This window comes from Chiloscyllium plagiosum, unplaced genomic scaffold, assembly GCF_037043375.1.
Source record: "Chiloscyllium plagiosum isolate Xiang-an unplaced genomic scaffold, Cpla_swu_hap1 HiC_scaffold_6, whole genome shotgun sequence".
Taxonomy (NCBI): domain Eukaryota; kingdom Metazoa; phylum Chordata; class Chondrichthyes; order Orectolobiformes; family Hemiscylliidae; genus Chiloscyllium; species Chiloscyllium plagiosum.
Window position 1 is genome coordinate 48,869,955 of NW_028270144.1, and position 19,459 is coordinate 48,889,413.

Here is a 19,459-nt window from a genome sequence, read left to right on the forward strand (position 1 = left end):
ACTATAATGAATGAGGAATGATTAACGGGGAGGAACTGTAGTTGGTTTTAAGTATACCTATACATAAATGAACTAGTCTTACTACTGCATATTTGTGTTTTCAACTCACTTAAAACACCCAAATTCTCGGTTTGGGGTGCTTGAGAAGATTAAGTTGGGACTGTTGGGGTTGAGTGTGAGGACTCAGTCATTTTCATTGTAAGTCTCATGCAAATTGCTCAGAACAATCTTACAGTGGAAACGAGCAAGAATAAAGTTATGCTAGTGGGCATTGGCTCAAGAGCTAGACACAAGTGGGGATTCAAGGGATTGATCCCTGCTTGAATGTAACATGCTGGGGTGATCACCAAACAGATGACATTGCTTAGAGGAAGCAGAAAGGTTTGGAAGTGTCCAGGAATCCTAATGGAGATCAGGATATTTTTCCTTGCCCTTCTGACGCAAAAGAAATTTTCACTCTGCTGTTTCTTGGTTTTCTGGTCGTGGTATTCTGGCTAAATTTCATTTCAGTGCTCATTCATAAATTCATAGATTCAAACAGTGGAGAAAAGACCCTTCAGTGCATTGAGTCTGTACTGACAAAACTACCACTAAACGTGCGCTAATCCCAATTTCCTGCACTTTTTTGCTCTAAAGAAAACAATCCAAACCTGCCTAGTCTTTCCTATAGCTCAATTTCTCCACCTCAATCAAAATTCTGATGAACCTCTTCTCCCTCAGTGCTATTACATCCTTCCTGCCATGAGATGACTAGAACTGCACGCAGTACTCCAGTTGCAGCCTGACCAACATTCTGTACAACTCCAATATTACCTCCTTATTCGTATACTCTATGCCATGACTGATGAAAGCAAGTGGCCCATAAGCCTTCTTAACTGCCTACTCATGTGCTCTGCTGACCATCAGGGATCTGTGAATAATTATCCCAACATCCATCTTTTCCTGTAAGCTATCTAGTGTCCTATCATTCATTAAATACTGAGTCATCTTGTTTCCTCTTCCAAAGTGCATCACCTCGCACTCATCAGGATTAAACACTATCTGCCACTGTTCTGCCCATCTGACCAACCCATCTATATCTTCCTGTAACCTACAACCATCTTTTTCGCTATTAAGCACTTTGCCAATCCCGGTGTCATCTGCAAATTTGATTAACATTCCCCCACATTTTAATTCATATCTTTTTATATAATGAACAATAAGGGTCTCGGGGTCTCCTTATGATCAGAGAGACAGGGGCAGCAACTGGGGGGAGAGGGGGACAAAGAGGCCTATAGGGTCCCAGTACTAATAATGTGCCATGACTTCAATGTTCAGTGCCAATCTCTTGCACTCCTGAATGATCATTTTATTGACAGAAAATGGTTTCCAATCAGAATGCATTGGAAGGTGGCATGTATCCCTGACTGTCATTGTTGCTGGCCTATTGTTAGCTAAGTTGGCTGGAAGGCTGGCTTGCAGAGAAAATATCATAAACACCAAAACGAGGGTTGGTGTTTCTGCCTGAGGTCATTGTGAAGGACCTTCCTTCTCAACCTCATCCCTTGACTAATGAATGATGACCCTCAACTTAATATCGCCACCAGTGATCATTGCTAATGAGACAGCAATGTAGGGTTCTTTGGGGTAACAGTCACTTTCACATCTAGCTAATTGATTCAATTGTATCACTGAGCTGGGACACAATCATGGCTTTCCTTTCCCCTTGTAATGAGGAATAAAGATACCAGTGAAAAGGTAAACTCCGGATAAATGAGTATTATTTCAGCAAATGGGTAAAAATGTTGGTACTGATTTTGGAACAAGTAAACAAACTTATTTCTGTACACATGGCCTAGCAAAAATGAAGGTTTACAAACTGTCTCAAGAATCAGTTACTCAAAGATGATTTGTGCTTATAATTCTCATTTATGATTTAATTCTGATCAAAGTTTGCAGACCTGAAGATTGTGAAAATGCTGTCCTTTGAACAAGTTATTTCAGTGATTGATACATTTGAAATAAGAATAACAGGAAATTGAGATATAGGCATCAACAAAAGGAGTGATTTGAACTAAATTGCCCCAAAATTGATCAAACACCTTTCTCAACTGCAGAGGTTTGTATGTGATCCCAATACACAAGTAATATGCAAACGTAGTGCTACCTCCTCAGGTGTGTTATTGTACTACTGGCCTGAGCAGGTGCTGTCTGAGCACCCAGCAAGGGGATGAGCAGTGCACACTGATATACAGTGAAGAAGACAGCTTGTTCCTCCTAATAACAGTCTCTGAACACAGTGGAACGTAGCTGCAGCTATTATTGATTATAATGATTATACAATCAAAGCATCTAGAATATGAGAGAGGTCCAGGATTTACAGATGTGGAGCTGGAGACCATAGTTTTGCATGTTGAAATAACAATGGGAATGTGGGGGCTGGGAAGAAGGGGAGAAGAAAGCAGGAGGCTGTCAAAGTAAACTGTAAGCAGAGAGTTGGTGCAGAAGGCTAATGGGGTCAATACCCAATGTCTGGCCTGACAGCTATGTCACAAGAGGTTCAATGACCTCCATAGCTAATCAAGGTAATGAATACATTTTCAAATAACATTACTTCCCCACTGTAACAGAATCTTTCATATTGTTCAGTGGATCACAACTCATCACCAGTTCCTAGCAATCAGGTTCTGACAGTATTTAAATGTATCAACTCACATTCACCTGCACTTCAGTGATTCCAACCAGACATCCAGATTCTGCTGTTTTGTACAACATTCACTCGAAACCTAGATAACTTTCTGGGGACCTGACATGGCAGATGGTGGAATTCAAAATCAATAAAACTCTTGAATTAACAATGTAATGATGACTATGAAACTGTCGCTGATGACCGGAAAAACAAATTGCCATCTGGTTGACTAATGTCCTTTAGGGAAGGAAGCTGCCATTTTTACCTGGTCTGAGGGCAGTTACGGAAATGCAATAAATTCTGGTTTGGCCAACAACACCACATTCCTGAGCAGGAATTTTTAAAAATTTACCTATGGCAGTCTTACTATCAAAATACAGTGAAACACCATTAATACTATGGTGGCTATATCCACTGGAACCTGAACAGAATTAGTCAGGGCCAAAGATGTTTGCATCACCTAACCAATACAGAGTAGATCCCTGTACTTGTGTTTGGCTACAATAAAGCCAACAGTATCGGCATTGCTAAAATATTGAGAATTCCAGTGGGTTTCTAACTATGTCCAGTCTTAACTCCCACTTCACCCTCATCCTGCTAACAGATGTATCAGCTCCGGCACAGTCGGGAGAGGCAGGAAACCTCTGGTCTTCCATCCCACCACCCCATCTTTCATCCTAAATTTTCCCTTTTCAATTTTCTGATTTCAGACACTGTTGTGAAATTGTCATTTATCTCGGCAATGATTTTATGCATTTACTGGTTGGAAACCACTGGCTGGGGTTTTAAAAAGTCGGATTCCAGTGGGTTTGAAATGGCTGAGAACCTGCATTACTCTACATGATAACTCTGAAGCCATTAGGTGGAGCCAACATATCTGCCAGGACCCATCAAAGATAATGACCCAAGTAGCTTGTGAATGAATCCCATCATCTAAAACATTAGCAGGATAAACTTGAAATCTATCACCTACCCCACTGCAGCAGCACAAGGAGAGAGAAAGTGACAACGCAGCATCGATAAGGAAGCTTTACCTGACACACTGCTGTATGCAGCTTAGAGCTGCTTTTTTTGTCAGAATTTACATGTAAATGAGTCACCAGGTATGAGGGGAGTATAGCCAAGCCAGGGATAGAAAACATGGTTCAGGTGCCAGCTAAGAAGTTGTAGAGGAGATTTAGCAGGATGTTGAGTTTTAGTTATGAAGGATGGAGAGTTTTAGTTGTGAAGAGAGATTGCATATACTGGAGTTGTTTTCCTTGGAGCAGAAGAGATTGAGGGAGGGACATTGAGCTGTATCAAATTATGAGGGGCATACATAGCATAGATGGAAGAAACCTTTCCCCTTTGTGGAAGGATCAATGACCAGGGCGCCTAAGTTTAAAGGGAATATGAGGAATTTCCTTTCACCCAGAGAGAGCTGAGAACCTGGAATTCACTACCTTGTAAATGTAGTAGAGGCAGAAAACCTTATAATGTTTAACAAGCATTTTGATTTACACTTGCAATGCCAAGGCATATAAAATTGTGAGCCAAGTGCAGGAAAATAGGATTAAAATACTTAGGTGGTTGATTTTGAGTGGCACAGACTTAATCGGCCAAAGGACATTGTTTAGGGCCTTTTTCTAGAGCGCTTTGACTCTGCAATTCACAGCAGGACTGTGATTCACAGAAGGATGAATCACTCATGAGATCTGCTACAAGGGTCCGAAATGAGTAATTCAATCAGGTGATGTAAAGAACAACACTGTTGAGGAATAACAGATGAATGGTTCAACATAGGCCTGTCAGGGCACTGCCTAGGAGCAGAGAGATGTCTGGCTTCCACTTGACAACTTGTATTGCATCGCATTTGGAAGTAGCGCTCAACAATATAGCAGCACTAATGACTAGCATTGTGGTTGAGTCACCGTTATCACTGTAGCGCTGATCGGAAGTCAAGCAACATCTCATAGCCAAAATAGAAGTTCAGACTGAGGTCATGAAGGTCATACTTTCTGCCAGTGGTTTCACAGTGTAGCTATATTCAGTGTTCAAAATTCAGCAGCCAAATTCCCACAGCTGTCCAGTGAGCTGTGCTCCAGCAGATTATCCGTGTCATTGAGGTGTCACTCCATTGAAGGACCAACATGGAATACCAATTTGCTGAGCTCTCTTGGGATGACAACATTCATCCAAATGACAGCAGTCACTCCACCAGTACTCTCGTGGCTGCTTGTCATCCAACCATCCCATACTGTTGACCACAGGACCACACTACGTTAATGCATTTCAAAGCCAGATCTTCAAAGCCCAGAGTAACTCAAAAGAATCCTGTCTGGCTGAATATGGCTCAGTGAGGAGTGCTCTTACATCTGAACTGTAATGTTCTGGGTTTGAATCCTATTCCAGGCTTTCAATGCAAAAACGTTCGCATTGACCCTATCGTACTGTACAGAGGGCAGTGCTGCACTGTTGGTGATACTATCTTTTGGATGAGACTTTACATAAAGGTTGCATCTCTCTTGTCAGGTTAATGCAAAAGGATCCCAGGACATTATTTCAAAGAAACAAAACAAGACTTAACTATCGCCAGTGTCCTGCTCAATATATATCCCTCAATCAACATCTTCTAAACAGATCCTTTGATTTTTAGTTTATGGGAGTTTGCTCCTATCTTTACTACATTACGCTTTAAAAATGTTTTACGAACTGTGACATTCATTGCGCCATCATTCATTATGACAGACACTATATAAATGCGAGTATTTATTGTTTCTCTCGTCACCCAGTAAAAGGTAGCAGCTTCTTTCCTTTGTTCTATTCCGTACGAAGATAGGATTATTTCTCTTCAGTGCCACACTGACAATATTCATCATCTCCATTTCTACCACTCTTGTAGGTAGCCACTGCCAGGCCATTACCACTCACTGCATAATCTATTCCTTCCTTATTTCTCTGCTGCCACTCTTGCCCAAAGGATTATATCTGTGTCTCCTAGTTTTTACACATTTGTTTTACACCTTTTCCTTGTCTACCTTACATAAACCTGTCTAAATCTTGCATGTCTATCAAATCTTCCCTCAATCTCCGATGAAGAGTCATCTAGACTGAAAACATAAGTTTGCTTTCTCTCCATAGATGCTGCCTGACTCACTGTAATCTCCAGCACTTTTTGTTTTCAGTACTGAGTCCAGCAAATGCATTAATTTTCTCCTTCCCTCAATCTCCTTTACTCCAAAGAGAACAGCTCCCACTTCTCCAACCTAACCATAGAGCTAAAATCCCTCATTCTTGGAAACATTCAGGAAAATCTCCTCAGCGTCTTCTAATCCTCCGTCAGGTGTGGTGACTAGAACCAAATTCAATATTCTAGTTATGACTGAACCAAAATTTCCAAAAGATTCAGCACAACCTCCCCGCTTTTCTACTCCATATCTCTTTTACAAAGACCAAAATCCCATATGCTTCAGTAATTACACTAAGTCCTGTCAGCATCAATGATCTGTGCCAATAAACCTCTAAGTTTCATTGGCCCTGATCACTCATTATAACTGATTCATAAAATCTATATTGCTTCTCCTTATCCCTTTTGCTAAAATAAACACCTCACACTTCTCTGTATTAAATTCTATCTGCCACTTGTCTGCCCACTCTGCTGGTCTATCTATGTCCAACAGACCAGTAAACCATTCAGCCTGTCTAGTCTGTTCCATAACTAAGTCCATGGCTAATCTGATCATTCTCAACTCCAAGATCTTTCCTATCTTTCTCCCCATAACCTTCATTTCCCTTACTGATTAAAAATCTGTCCATCTTAGACTTGAAATACTTAGTGACCCAACCTCTACATTAAGAATTGCATCGATTCACTATTCTCTAAGAAAATAAATTCCTCTTCATCTTGTCTTAAATGGGTAATCCCTTACACTGAGATTATGCCCTCTGGTTCTAGGCTCTCCTGCAAGTGGAAGCAACTTTTCTGCATCTACTCTGTCACTAAGAATCTTATGTTTCAATAAGGCCTCTTCTCATTCTTGTATCGTCCAATGGTTGCAGGCCCTACCTACTCAAACCCTCCTCATAAGACAGTCACTCTATACCTGGTATCAGCCTAGTGAACCTTCCTTACATGAGGGGACCAAAACTGTTCACACAATTCCAATTGTCATCTGACTTGTGCCTTGCATAGTTTTAACAAGGTTTTCCTACTTTCATACACCATTTTCTTTGGAAAAAAAAGGCCAATATTCTATTTGCCTTCCCTATTACTTGCTGAACTTGGATTCATGCTTCAGGATTCCCAACTCCCTCTGTTCCTTGACTAGGAGACGGTAAGAATTGCAGGTGCTGGAAATCAGAATCAATAGATGTACAGCTGGAAGAGCACAGTAGGTCAGACAGCATCCGAGGAGCAGAAAGGTCAATGTTTCAGGTTAAACCCTTTATCAGAACTGGGCAGGGGGAGGGGAGCCCACAAGTAAATGGAGGGAGGGATGTTGGACTGGAGGTAGGGTAGGAGGATGCATTTAGGGCATTATTGTGGTTGGTCAGTGGGAAAGGTGGAGCAGATAGATGAGTGGGAAAATGGACAGGTTAGAACAAGTCAGGAAGAAGAGGAGGAGTGGGGCTAGACCTGGGATGAGGCTGCGGGAAAAGGGACTTTGAAGCTAATAGAGTCGATGTTGAGGCCGTTGGGCTGTAAGTTTCTGTCTGACACCTCCTCCTACCGTTCCCTTGACTATGACCCCACTTCTGATCACTAAGCCATCATCTCCCAGACCATGAACAACTTCATCACTTCAGGAGATCTTCCATCTACAGCCTCTAACATGATAGTTCCGCAACCCTGCACTGCCCATTTCAATCTTCTACCCAAAACGCGTAAACCTGACTGACCTGGTCGACCCATCATTTCTGCCTTCTCTTGATCCTGCTCCACTGAGCTCATCTCCTCCTACCTTGACTCTGTTCTTTCCCCTTTGGTCCAGAAATTCCTGACCTTTGTTTGAGACACAACCCATGCCCTCCACCTCTTCCAAAATTTTCAATTCCCTGGTCGCCAACACCTCATCTTCACATGGATGTACAGGTCCTTAACACCTGCACCCCCACACGGAGGGCATAGCAGGCCTCTGTTTCTGCCTTTCCCACAGACCCAGCCAGATCCCTTGCACTGACACTCTCATTCGCTTGGCAGAACTGGTCCTCACTCTCAACAATTTTTTATTTGATTCCTCCCATTTCATTTAAACTAAAGGAGTAGCCCTGAGCACCCGCATGGCCCCAAACTATACCTGCCTCCTTGAAGGATTCGTGGAATAGTCCCTTTTCTGCAACTGCACGGGAACCATCTCTCACCTCTTCCTCCGCTATATCGATGACTGCATCAATGCTGCCTTGCGCTCCCGCGAGGAACTCAAACAGTTCATTAAGTAACCTCCCACCCTGCCCTCAAATTCACCTGGACCATTTCTGACATGTCCTTCCTCTTCCGGGACCTCTCCGTCTCCATCTCCAGAAACCGACTCACCACTGATATCCATTTCAAGCCCACTGACTCCCACAACTACCTTGACTACATCTGGGAAATCTCTTCGGCATCTTCTCATCCCCAGTCAGGTGCGGTGACTAGAACCAAATTCAATGGTCTGGCTATGACCAAACCAGAACTTTCTAAAGATTCAGCACAACCTCCCCGGATTTGTACTCCATACCTTTTTTACAAAGCCGAAGATCCCATATGCTTCACTAATTACACTATGTCTTGTCGGTATCAATGACAGTGCCAATACATCTCTAAGTCTCATTGGCCCTGGTCACTCATTATAACTGCTCCATAAAATCTAGGTTGCTGCACCCGCCCTCCTGCAAAAATGTTATCCCATACTCCCAATTCTGCCACGTCCATCGCGTCTGCTCCCAGGAAGGGGCGTTCCAATCCAGCACATCCCAGATACCGTCCTATTTTAGGGACCACAGTTTTACCTCTTCAGTAATTAAGGATGCCCTCGACTGCATCTCCTCCATCACCCATACTTCTGCCCTCAAATCCCCTCCCCCCAACAAGAATAGAGTCTCCTTAGTCCTCAAATACCACCCCACCAACCTCCAAATCCACTGTATCATCCTCCGACATTTCCACCACCTACAATCAGATCCCACCACCAAAAAGATATTTCCTTCCCTCTCCCATCTGTTTTCAACAAGGGCCACTTATTCTGGGCCTCCCTCGTCAACTCTACACTCCCCACCATACCCAGTAACTTTCCCTGCAACCGCAAGAGGTGAAACACCTACCCCCACACCTTCGCTTTCCCCTCCATCCAAGGCCCTTCCAGATCCGACCTGCACATCATCTAACCTGATCTATTGCATGTGTTGCTCCTGATGTAGTCCTCTCTATATTGGGAAACCAAACGCAGAGTCAGGAACTGGTTCACAGAGCATCTGCTCCCCAACACACCCCCACCTCCACCCTCAAAACCCCGGTGACATGTCCATCCTTAGCTTCCTCTGTTGTTACTGAGACAAATGGAAGTTAGAGGAACTAAACCTTATATTTCACCTCAACAGCCTCAACATCGACTTCACCAGCTTCAAAGTCTCTCCTCCCCAGCCTTCTGTTCTGTTGCCTTCTATAGTCTTTATCGATTTAGATAATATGTAGCTCCTTTATTCTTCCAGCTAAAGCATACAACCTCACATTTCCTCATATTATAGTCTATCTGCAAAGATTTCCCCAATCTGTTTAATGTCCATAACCTCTCACTGTCGTAACTTGTCTTCCTATTGGCAATAGTATATTCAGTTCCCTCCGGGATTGCCTGGTCCACTCCTTCTTCGATCCCAATACACCTCCATAGCCCTACGACATCTTTCCCTGCAACTGCAAAAGGTGTAACACTTGGCTGTTTATTTACTCCCTCCTCAGTACTTATGGGCCCAAACACACCTTCCAGGTGGAGCAACGCACTTCACTCAATCCAGTCTACTGCCTTCACTGCTCATAATGTGGTCTCCTCTACATTAGGGAAACAAAGCATAGGCTGGGTGCTCGCTTCACAGAACACCTAAAAAACCCATTAGCTTCCGGTTGGCTGCCACTTCAACATACTACCTTGTTCCCTGGCCAACATCTCTGACTCAGGCTTGGTGCAGTGCTCCAGCGAAGCTCAGCGCCAGAACAGCATTTCATTTTCCGCTTTGGAACTTTATAGCCTTCTGGACTTAATATTGAGTTCAACAGTTTTAGGGCTAAGGCACATACTCCCATTTCCTTACTCCAAACTTTACACATCAGGCCTTGTTATCACGTCGTCCACCACGCAATGTTAGCCACTAATAGTCCCCTTTAGAAGTCATTCATTCTCCTAGGCTGACCATTATCCACTCCTTTGTTGGTCCAACTCTTTGGGCTCTATCTTCACCTATCGTTTACTCCTTAACCCCTCACCCCACCCTATCTTCTGCATAAAAAAAACTTTTTCCTAGCTACCATCAGTTCTGAAGAAGGGTCACTGTACCCAATACATAACTCTGATTTCTCTTTGCAGAAGCTACCAGACCTGCTGTGATTTTCCAGCAATTCCAATTTTTGTTTCTGAGCACATTCACTTCCTTCATCTTGTCATGTTGCACCCAATTGATATCGGGCTTGCTGTTCACCACTCCACCAACTTTGGTATCACCAGCAAGTTTTGAAATGTTACTCTTTATTCTGAAAGGGCTTGATAGATTGGAAATGGAAAGACTGTTTTCTCTTGCGCAGAAAAACATAACTGGAGGCCATCAATAATAAGATGGTCACCAAGAAATCCAACAAGGAATTCAGAAGACACTTAATTACTCATAGACTGTGATAATGTGGAAAATGCTATTAGAGAGTGATTGAAAAAAGTAGCATAAATGCATTTAAGGGGATGCTAGATTACTATATGAGGAGAAAAGAATTGAAGGTTACAATAATAGATTTAGATGAGAAAGGCTCAAGTAGAGTGTTGACATTGACTGGTTGAATTGAATGGCCTGTTTCTTTGGTTATGCAATCTGCTTAATCCTATGCAATGCAAATATTGTGGACAGAAGTTCTTTTTACTTGAATCATTAAGGACTCCTGCAAATTGGTTTAAAATTATTGAACAAAATATACATTCTGTGGAAAACACCAATCAAATTTGAGGGGACAACAATTCACAGAAGAAAGAACAAGAAAGGAACTGCAGTAATACCTTTATGTTCAGATTCATTGTTGGGTGTGCCAGCATCCCTTTGTTCAAAAGAGTCAGCAGACATGCTTCTTTCCCTCTTGCCCTTCCCTTTTATCGCACTGCTTGTCCCCAGTCCTTGCCCATTTTTTAGTCCCAGATTTCCTCCCATGGCAGCTTTTGAGCCATGGTTCCCACTCACGATCAATGAATCACAAGGTGAGGCCTGTGGCTGGCTGGTGCTACCCTGCTTCGCTTGATTAGACAATTTGGTGTCCAGCTGTGATGCACATAAAGGAGATGTCACGGGAGATGACCGGACTGTGGCCTCCTCCTTGGCTTTTGGACTAGAAACAAAGAAAAAAAAAATAAAAACATAAACATACTCGCAAATAGATTTTTTTCACCCTCCTGGTTGTTACTTATTCAAGAATATCCTTTCAGATATATGTAAACTTTGAAGGACAAAAGAATTTCACCCTCTGGCACTCTTCTTGTCACTCTTTGCGGTTATTTATGATTACACAACAATATAACAACTGTTGTATTTCATACTTTGTAGCACCATTGGAAATGGAGTAGGCTATTTCAACCCTTGAACTTGTACAATATTCAGTGAGATCATGGTTGACTGCGACCAAGCCCACAAACTCACCTTTGAGTCACGTCCCATTTTCACATTTGGTGAGCAAAAACCTAGTAATCTTAAATTTAGAGTATGTAATTGATCTTGAATATACTTCGTGGCTTCTCTGTACCTGTATCTTATTCAAAATTAGGTGATTTATTTTGTATTGGCTCTCTCCATTCTTCTACCCAATGTGAAATATATTTTGCCTGTTACTATTTTATACCATTCCACATGCTTTCAGGCAAAATTCCTGAAAAATCAATTAGTCTGGCCCCTGTATCCCGATGGTTGAAAAGTGTCTAACCAAGCCCTGTTCTCTCAATTCTCAAGTGGTCAAGATCCAGGAGCTTATGAAAATTCTATAAGGCATCAAAATCTTTCTTTGAATCATGGCAGCATTGACATTAATGACTGTCAGCAGCTTGTGGTGGCAACATAACCTTTGATTAATGATAACATCACTGGATTAGTAATCCAGAGCCCAAGTTAATATTATATGGATGTGGGTTCAAATCCCACTATGGCAGATGGCAAAATTTGAACTCAAAAGAAGTCTGGAAATAAAGAGATATAGTCAATTATTGTAAAAACCCATCTGATTCACTCATGTCCTTCAGAGAAGGAAATCTGCCACCTGAGCTGATCTGGCACATATGTAAATCCAGAACCACAGCAATGTGCTTGACTCTTAATTGCCCTTGGGGGAATTAGGATGGGCAATAAAAACTGACCTAACCACAGACATCCATGTCCCATGAGCAAATAAAAAAAAGCTGTATCATACTGAGTTCAAAAGCCTATGGCAGTAGCAATGAAGGAAAGAAAAGGAAGCAAATCCTGCACTCCAGATTCTATCACCTCATTGCATATTCTGCCTGAAATATCCAAGAATTCGCGGGTTGAAAATGGGCCTGATCAGTGAATGTTGAAATATTCCTTTGTATACCCACAACTAGATCACTGATATATATAACAACACAGCAGCAGTCCCAATATAGACCCTTCAGGGAGAGCAATGCCCTCCAGTCTGAGAAACAACCACTTGTATCTGCTCTCTGTGAACTGCCCAACCATTCTCCATATAGTCATTGCCCCTTTCATCTGTATTCACATAGACTCTAATTTATCAATTTAAGTTCTATAATTAACATTTCATTCAGCATCAATTGATGTTTGGAGGTGAGACACAAACTTACTTGTGTGTGTGTTGAGTTTATAATCTCCATCGCAGATTGTGTAAAAGCTAAAGGCAGATGATGTTTCATTATTCATGGAAAGAGTTTCTCTCCATTTATCTCATATGTTCTCCTTAATATCTTGAAAACTTTGCTTCGAACAATTCTTAGTAAACTTTCTAAATTCTCAGTAATACAATGCTATGTCATGCACTTTTTCCTTAACATGTAACTCTAAAATCAATCTGATGATATTATGCTGCAAACCCTCACAGCTGATCTAATTACCCCACATTCTTGACTGACTCCAAAAACCTTTAACACCAAGCTTAGCAAAAACAAATCTACTTCTGTTTGAAAAACTTTCAAAAGACTGGGCTTCCACCACCTTTTGACAAAAAGAGTTCCAAAGACTCATGAATCTCTGTGAAAAACAATTTCTCCTCATCTCTGTTATCAATGAATGACCGCTAGTTCTAGATTTTCTCACAAGAGGAAATTTGATTCCTGTATCAATTCTGCCAAGACCCTTCAGGATCTTATTTGTTACAATTAATTCATCTCTTACTCTTCTCATCTCTACATATAAAGCCTAGCCTGATCAACCTTTCCTGATAAGACAAGCCTCCTCTCATTCCAGGTATTAGTCTGGTAGACTTTCCATGAAATACTTCCCATTTACATTTTTCCTAAAAGAATGGTGAACAATACGGTTTATAATTTTTCAGAAACGGTCCCTCTGTATAAACTCTTGATGAGGGTTAGTTAGCTCAGGTGGTTACACAGCTGGATTGTGATGTGTTTTGAACAGCATGGGTTCAACTTATTTACCAGCTGTGATTGCCATGAAGGACTTACCTTCTCAATTGTGACCCTCAGTTTAAACCCACAACAAGTTATCTCACTCAAATGAACGACAACCTCCAAGACAAGCCAATTTTACTTTCAATTCCCCTCACAATAAATAATGGCATTCTGTTAGTTTTCCTAAATTGTAGATGTAACTGCATATTAACCTTTTGTGATTCATGTACTAGGACACTCAGATCCTGCTGCATCTAGAGCTCTGCAATCTCTCGCCATTTTGATAATAGGCTTTCTTTTCAGTCTTTCTACCAAAATAGGTAATATCATATTTTCTCATGTTATAACACATTTGCCAAAGTTTTGCTCACTCAACCTATCCACATCGCTTTGCAGCTTTATTACTAGATGTTGTCCTTTTTTTAATTTTTAAAATCTGTGTTTGTGTGTGAACTGGATGTGTCATTTTGAGGTTAGTAGATAATAAAATTCCTTTTTACCATTCAAGAAAACCTTACAATTGGCTGTTTCATTTTGCCCAGCACTACATTTTAAGTCAAGCATGACAGCTATGCTTTAAAAAAGTCTTTGTGGTGGCTGACCAAGGATATTTAAAAAGTGGAATTAATTTACCCCACCTCATATAATTGTAGCATTTGATTTTAAAATTCTCATCCTTGTTTTCAAATATTTCAATGGTTGTGTCCCTCCATATAATCTATTCCAGTCTCACAACTTAGGACTAGCAGAGGTAGCAGCACAGAGGAAGCTGCTATGGGAGGCCTCAACATTGACTCTGGACACTATGAAGTCTCACGCCATCTGATCAAAGATAGCCAAGATCACCTCCTGTTGACTACCACACGCTACCCTCTCTCAACTGATGACACTGTGCTCCTCCATGTTGAACAACACTTAGGGAAAGCACAGAGAGTGGCAAGGGCACAGAATTTATTCCTGGCAGGGGGCTTCAATACCCACCAACAAGAATGTCTCACCAGCAGCACTATTAATCAAACTAGTCAGGTTCTAAAGGACATAGCTGCTAGAGCAGGTTTATGGCAGGTAGTGAGGAAATTAACAAGAGGAAAAAAGATTCTTGACCTCGTCATCACCAATTTGCAAATGTGTCTGTCCTTGACTGTATCAGTAGACTGACCAACGCATAGTTATTGCGGAGATGAAGTCCTATCCTCATGTTGATAATACCTTTCAATATGTTGTATGGCACTATCTCTGTGTGAAGTGGGACAAATTTCAAAAAGGTCTAACAACTCAAGAATCAGCACCTGTGAGGCACTTCTGAGCCATCTGCAGCTACAGAATCATGTGCTAATACAATCTGCAATCTCATGGCCCAACACAACATCCTTACTTCCGTTACCATCAAGTAAGGGGATCAACCCTGGTTCAATGAACAGTGCAGGACAGCATGCCAGGAGAAGCCCTGGGTAATAGTAAAAACGAAGTATCAATTTGGTGAAGCTACAAAACAGGACTACTTGCATGCCAAACAGCAAATGACAGACAGAACTACTCTAAAGTGGATAATCAAACAACTCACTGGAGGAGGAGGCTCCACAATTATCCCCATCCTCAATGATGGAACAGCCCAGCTCATCACTGCAAAATATAAGGCTGAAGCATTTGCTACATTTTTCAGCCAGAAGTGTCAAGCAGATGATACATCTTGGCCTGCTCCAGTGGTCCTCTGCAACACAGATGACAGCTTTCAGCCAACTCAATTCACTGCAAGAATCAGTTGAATAATGTAAAGGCTATCAGCTGACAACATTCTAGCAAGAATACTGAAGACCTGTACTAAAAAATAGCCGCAGCCCTGGCCAAGTTGTTTCAGTATAGCTATAACATTGGTTTCTAGCCAACAATGTTGGAAAATTGCCCAGGTATGATTTGTACACAAAAAGCAGGACAAACCCAACCTAGCCCCATCTGTCTACACTCATCTATCAGTAAACTGATGGAAGGTATTATCAATAATGCTAACATGTAGCACTCGCTCAACAATAACCTCATCACTGACACCCAGTTTGGTTCCACCAGAGTCACTCAGCTCCTGACCTCATCAGCCTTGATTCAAACATGGACAAAAGAGCTGAATTCCAGAAGTGAGGTGAGAGTGACAGCACTTGACATCAAACCTGCATTTGACCAAGTGTGGCATCAAACAGCCCCAGCAAAAGTGGAGTCAATGGGAAACAGGGAGAAGACTCTCTGCAGTTTGGAGACACATGGGGCATAAAAGAAGATGGTTGTCATTATCAGAGAGCAGTCATCTCAGCTCTAGGGCATCTCTGTGAGGGCTCCACTGGGTAGTGTCCTAGGCCCAAACGTTTTCAGCTGCTTTGTCAATTACTTTCCTTCTATTATAAGATCAGAAATGGGATGTTCATCGATGGTCGCACAATGTTCCACAGCTCAGAAATTGAAGCAGTCCATGTCCAAATGCAACAAGACCCGGCAATATCCAGGCTTGGGCTGAGAAGTGGAAGTAATATTTGCACCACACAAATGCCAACAATCACCATCTCCATTAAGAAACAATCCAACCAGGACTCCTTGACATTCAATGGTTTTACCATAGCTGAATTCTCCACTATCAACATCTTGGGGGTTACCATTGACCAGAAACTGAACTGGTCTCGCCAAGTAAACACTGTGGTGACGAAAGCACCTCAGAAGCTAGGAAAACTACAGTGAGTAACTCCTTTCCTGCTTCCCCAAAGATTATCCACTTGTCAGGATTATGATGGAATACTCTCTCCTTACCGAGGTATGTGCAGCTCCAACAACATACAATAAGTTTGATACCATCCAGGACACAGTAGCACGTTTGATGGCACCATATCCATAAACATTCATTCCCATATTGATCACTGATGATCAGTAGCAGCAGTCTGTACCAAATACAAACTTCTCTGCAGAAATTCACCAGAGATCCTTTTGGCAGCACCTTCCAAACCTACAATCACTTCCATCTATAATTGCAATGGCAGCAGATATATGGGAAAACCACCACGTGTAAGTTCCCCTCCAAGCCACTTACCATTCTGACTTGGAAATATATCGCTGTTCCTTCACTGCCACTGAGTCAAAATCCTGGAACTCCCTCCCTAAAGGCATTGTGGGTCTACCTATAGCACACAGACTGTAGCAGTTCAAGAAGGCAGTTTGGCATTACTTTCTTAAGAGTAACTAGAAATGGACAATGAATGATAGCCCAGCCAATGACGCCCATGTTCCCCGAGAGAGTAAGGAAATACTCTGAGATAATAATTAAAAGAACTGCCGATGCTGTAAATCAGAAGCAAAAACTGAAGTTGCTGGAAAAGCTCAGCATGTCTGGCAGCATCTATGAAGAGAAATCAGAGTTAACATTTCGGGTCCAGGTGACCCTTCCTCAGAACTGATGGTAGTTAGGAAAATGTTGATTTATATGCAGAAGATAGGGTGGGGAGAGGGGGCATAGAGTAAATGATAGGTGAGCTCAAAGAGAGAGGAGAACTGTTGGACATACTTTAAGGAGTGGACAACAATCTGGCTAGGAGAGTGATAGCTGTTAATGGAGACTGTTAGTGGCTAACAATAGGTAGTGTGTAATGTGGGGTTGGGGGCTGGGACATGGGAAAAGTCATGCTCTAAAATTATTGACCTCGATATTGAGTCTGGAGGGCTGCAGGGTCCTCAAGTGGAAAATGATGTGTTGTTTTTCCAGCTTACACTGAACTTCACTGGAAAAATACGGCAAGCCTGAGGCCGCGACGTTGGCCAGGTAACAGGGTGGTGCGCTAAAGTGGCAGGCAACTGGAAGCTCAGGATTTCTTTGCAGGCAGAAAGTGGGTGTTCTGTGAAGTGGTCACCTATTCTATGCTTTGCTTCTCCAACGAGAAGGTGACCACATTATGAGCAGTGAATGTGGTAAACCAGACTGTGTGAAGTACAGGTAAAGTGTTGGAAGGTATGTTTGGGCCCTTGGATACTGAGGAGAGAAGAGATGAATGGCCAGATGTTACACCTTTGGCAGTTGCAAGGGAAGGTGCCGTGGTACTGTGGGTTGGTGTTGGGAGTGAAGGAAGAGTGGACCAGGGTGTCCTGGAGGAAACGGTCCCTGCAGATGGTGGATAAGGGAAGGGCATCTCGCACGAGGTGGTGGAAATGGTACCTGATGATCCTCTGGATGTGGATGCTGATGGAATGGTAGTTAAGGACAAGGATGATCCAATCACTGTTGCGGGAGGTAAAAGGGGGGTGAAGGTGGAAGTGCAGGAGATGGGTTGGACCTGGTTGAGGGCCCTGTCAAAAACTGCGCTGGGGAATCCTCAGTTGAGGAAGAAGATGGATATTTTGGAAGCTCCCTTGTCGAAGTTGGCCTCATCGGAACATATGTGATGGAGATGGAGGAACTGGGAGAATGGAATAGAGTCTTTACAGGATGCAGAGTGTGAGGATTTATAGTACAGGTAGCTGTGGGAGTCGGTGGGTTAATAGTGGACATTAGTGTCCAGTTTATCTCCAGAAATAGAAACAGAGATGTTGAGGAAGGGAAGGGAGGAGTCAGAGATAGACCAGATGAAAGTGATGACCTGGTGGAAATTGGAAGCAAAATCAATAAACTTTTCCAATTCCAGATGAGAGAGGGAAGCAGCTCCAATGATATCCTCAATATATTGGAGAAAGAGTTGTGGTTATGAAGAAACAGGCATAACTAGGGCCCATGTGGGTACCCATGACCATCTCTCTGACCTGAAGACACTGAGAGGAGTTAAAGGAGAAGCTATTCAGGGCAAGGATGATCTCAGCCAGGCAGAGGATGGCAGTGGGTGGGGATGGTTTTAGGCCTTTGTTCCAGGAAGAAGCAGAGAGCCCTGAGACGATCCTGGTGGGGGATGGACGTGTAAGGGGGTTACACATTCGTGGTAAAGAGGAGGAGGCTAGAAACTACAAACTGGAAATTCCAAAACTGGCATAAATCATCAGAAGAATCATAGATGTAAGTGGGCAGGGACTGGCCCAGAGGAGAAATGACTAAATCAAGGTAGGAAGAGATGAGTTCTGTCAGGCAGAAGCAGGCTGAAACAATGAGACTGTCCGGACAGTGCTGTTTGTGAATTTTCAGAAGGAGGTAGAAGTGAGCTGGGCAGAGCTGGGGGACTATCAGCTTGGAGGCAGTAGCAGGGTGATCACCAGATGAGATGAGGTCAGTGACTGTAGATGATACAATGGCCTGATGTTCATGGTGGGGGTCATGGTCCAGGGAGATAGAAAGAGGTATCTGAGAGCTGGCGCTCAGTCTCTGCAATGTTAAGGTCAATGCCAGACTACAACAATACTAACCTTATGGGCAAGCTTAATAACAAAGTCAGAGTTGAATCTGAACGCATGAAGAGCAGTCAGTTTGGAAAGAGACAGGTCGGATTGGCTGAGGAGTGCAGAGAGATTGAGGCAACCAATGTCACATTGACAGTTCTCAATTAACAGATTGAGTGCACATAAAAAACCAGAATGAGGGGTCCAGGTAGAGGGAGAGTGTCGTAATTGGGTAAAGGAGTCTGTGCGACAGGACAAGGACTCTTGTCCAAGAAATGGGCACCTCACAGCACCAGGGTCCCAGGTTCGATTCTAGCCTGGGGCGACTGCCTGTGTGCAGTTTGCACATTCTCCCCGTGTCTGCGTGGGTTTCCTTCGGGTGCTCCGGTTTCCTCCCACAGTCCAAAGATGTGCAGGTTAGATCAATTGACCATGCTAAATTGCCTATAGTGTTAGGTGCATTAGTCAGATGGAAATGGGTCTGATTGGTTTACTCTTCGGAGGGTCAGTGTGGACTTGGTGGGCCGAAGGGCCTGTTTCCACTCTGTAGGGAATCTAATCTAATCTATTCAAACCTGGCGGAAGAAGAGTTCCCACAGTTACCTGAATTATACATCCTCACACCCTGCTTCCTGTAAAGTCTCCATTCCATTCTCCCAGTTCCTCC

The 19,459-nt window shown here is 42.8% G+C and overlaps 1 protein-coding gene across 9 annotated transcripts in view; it reads right to left on the bottom strand.

The window, feature by feature from the left end:
* The window catches only part of bcl9 (BCL9 transcription coactivator), a 253,860-nt gene that overhangs the window by 100,498 nt on the left and 133,903 nt on the right, over nucleotides 1-19,459 (bottom strand). For 8 of the 9 annotated variants that reach the window (XM_087987985.1, XM_087987989.1, XM_043691452.2 and 5 more), the window contains one exon: nucleotides 10,879-11,201. In XM_087987985.1, coding sequence (XP_087844111.1) covers nucleotides 10,879-11,201 — 323 coding nt within the window. Of the gene's footprint in view, nucleotides 1-10,878; nucleotides 11,202-19,459 lie in introns of those variants that run through there. The other variant, XM_043691454.2, reaches the window with a different exon arrangement.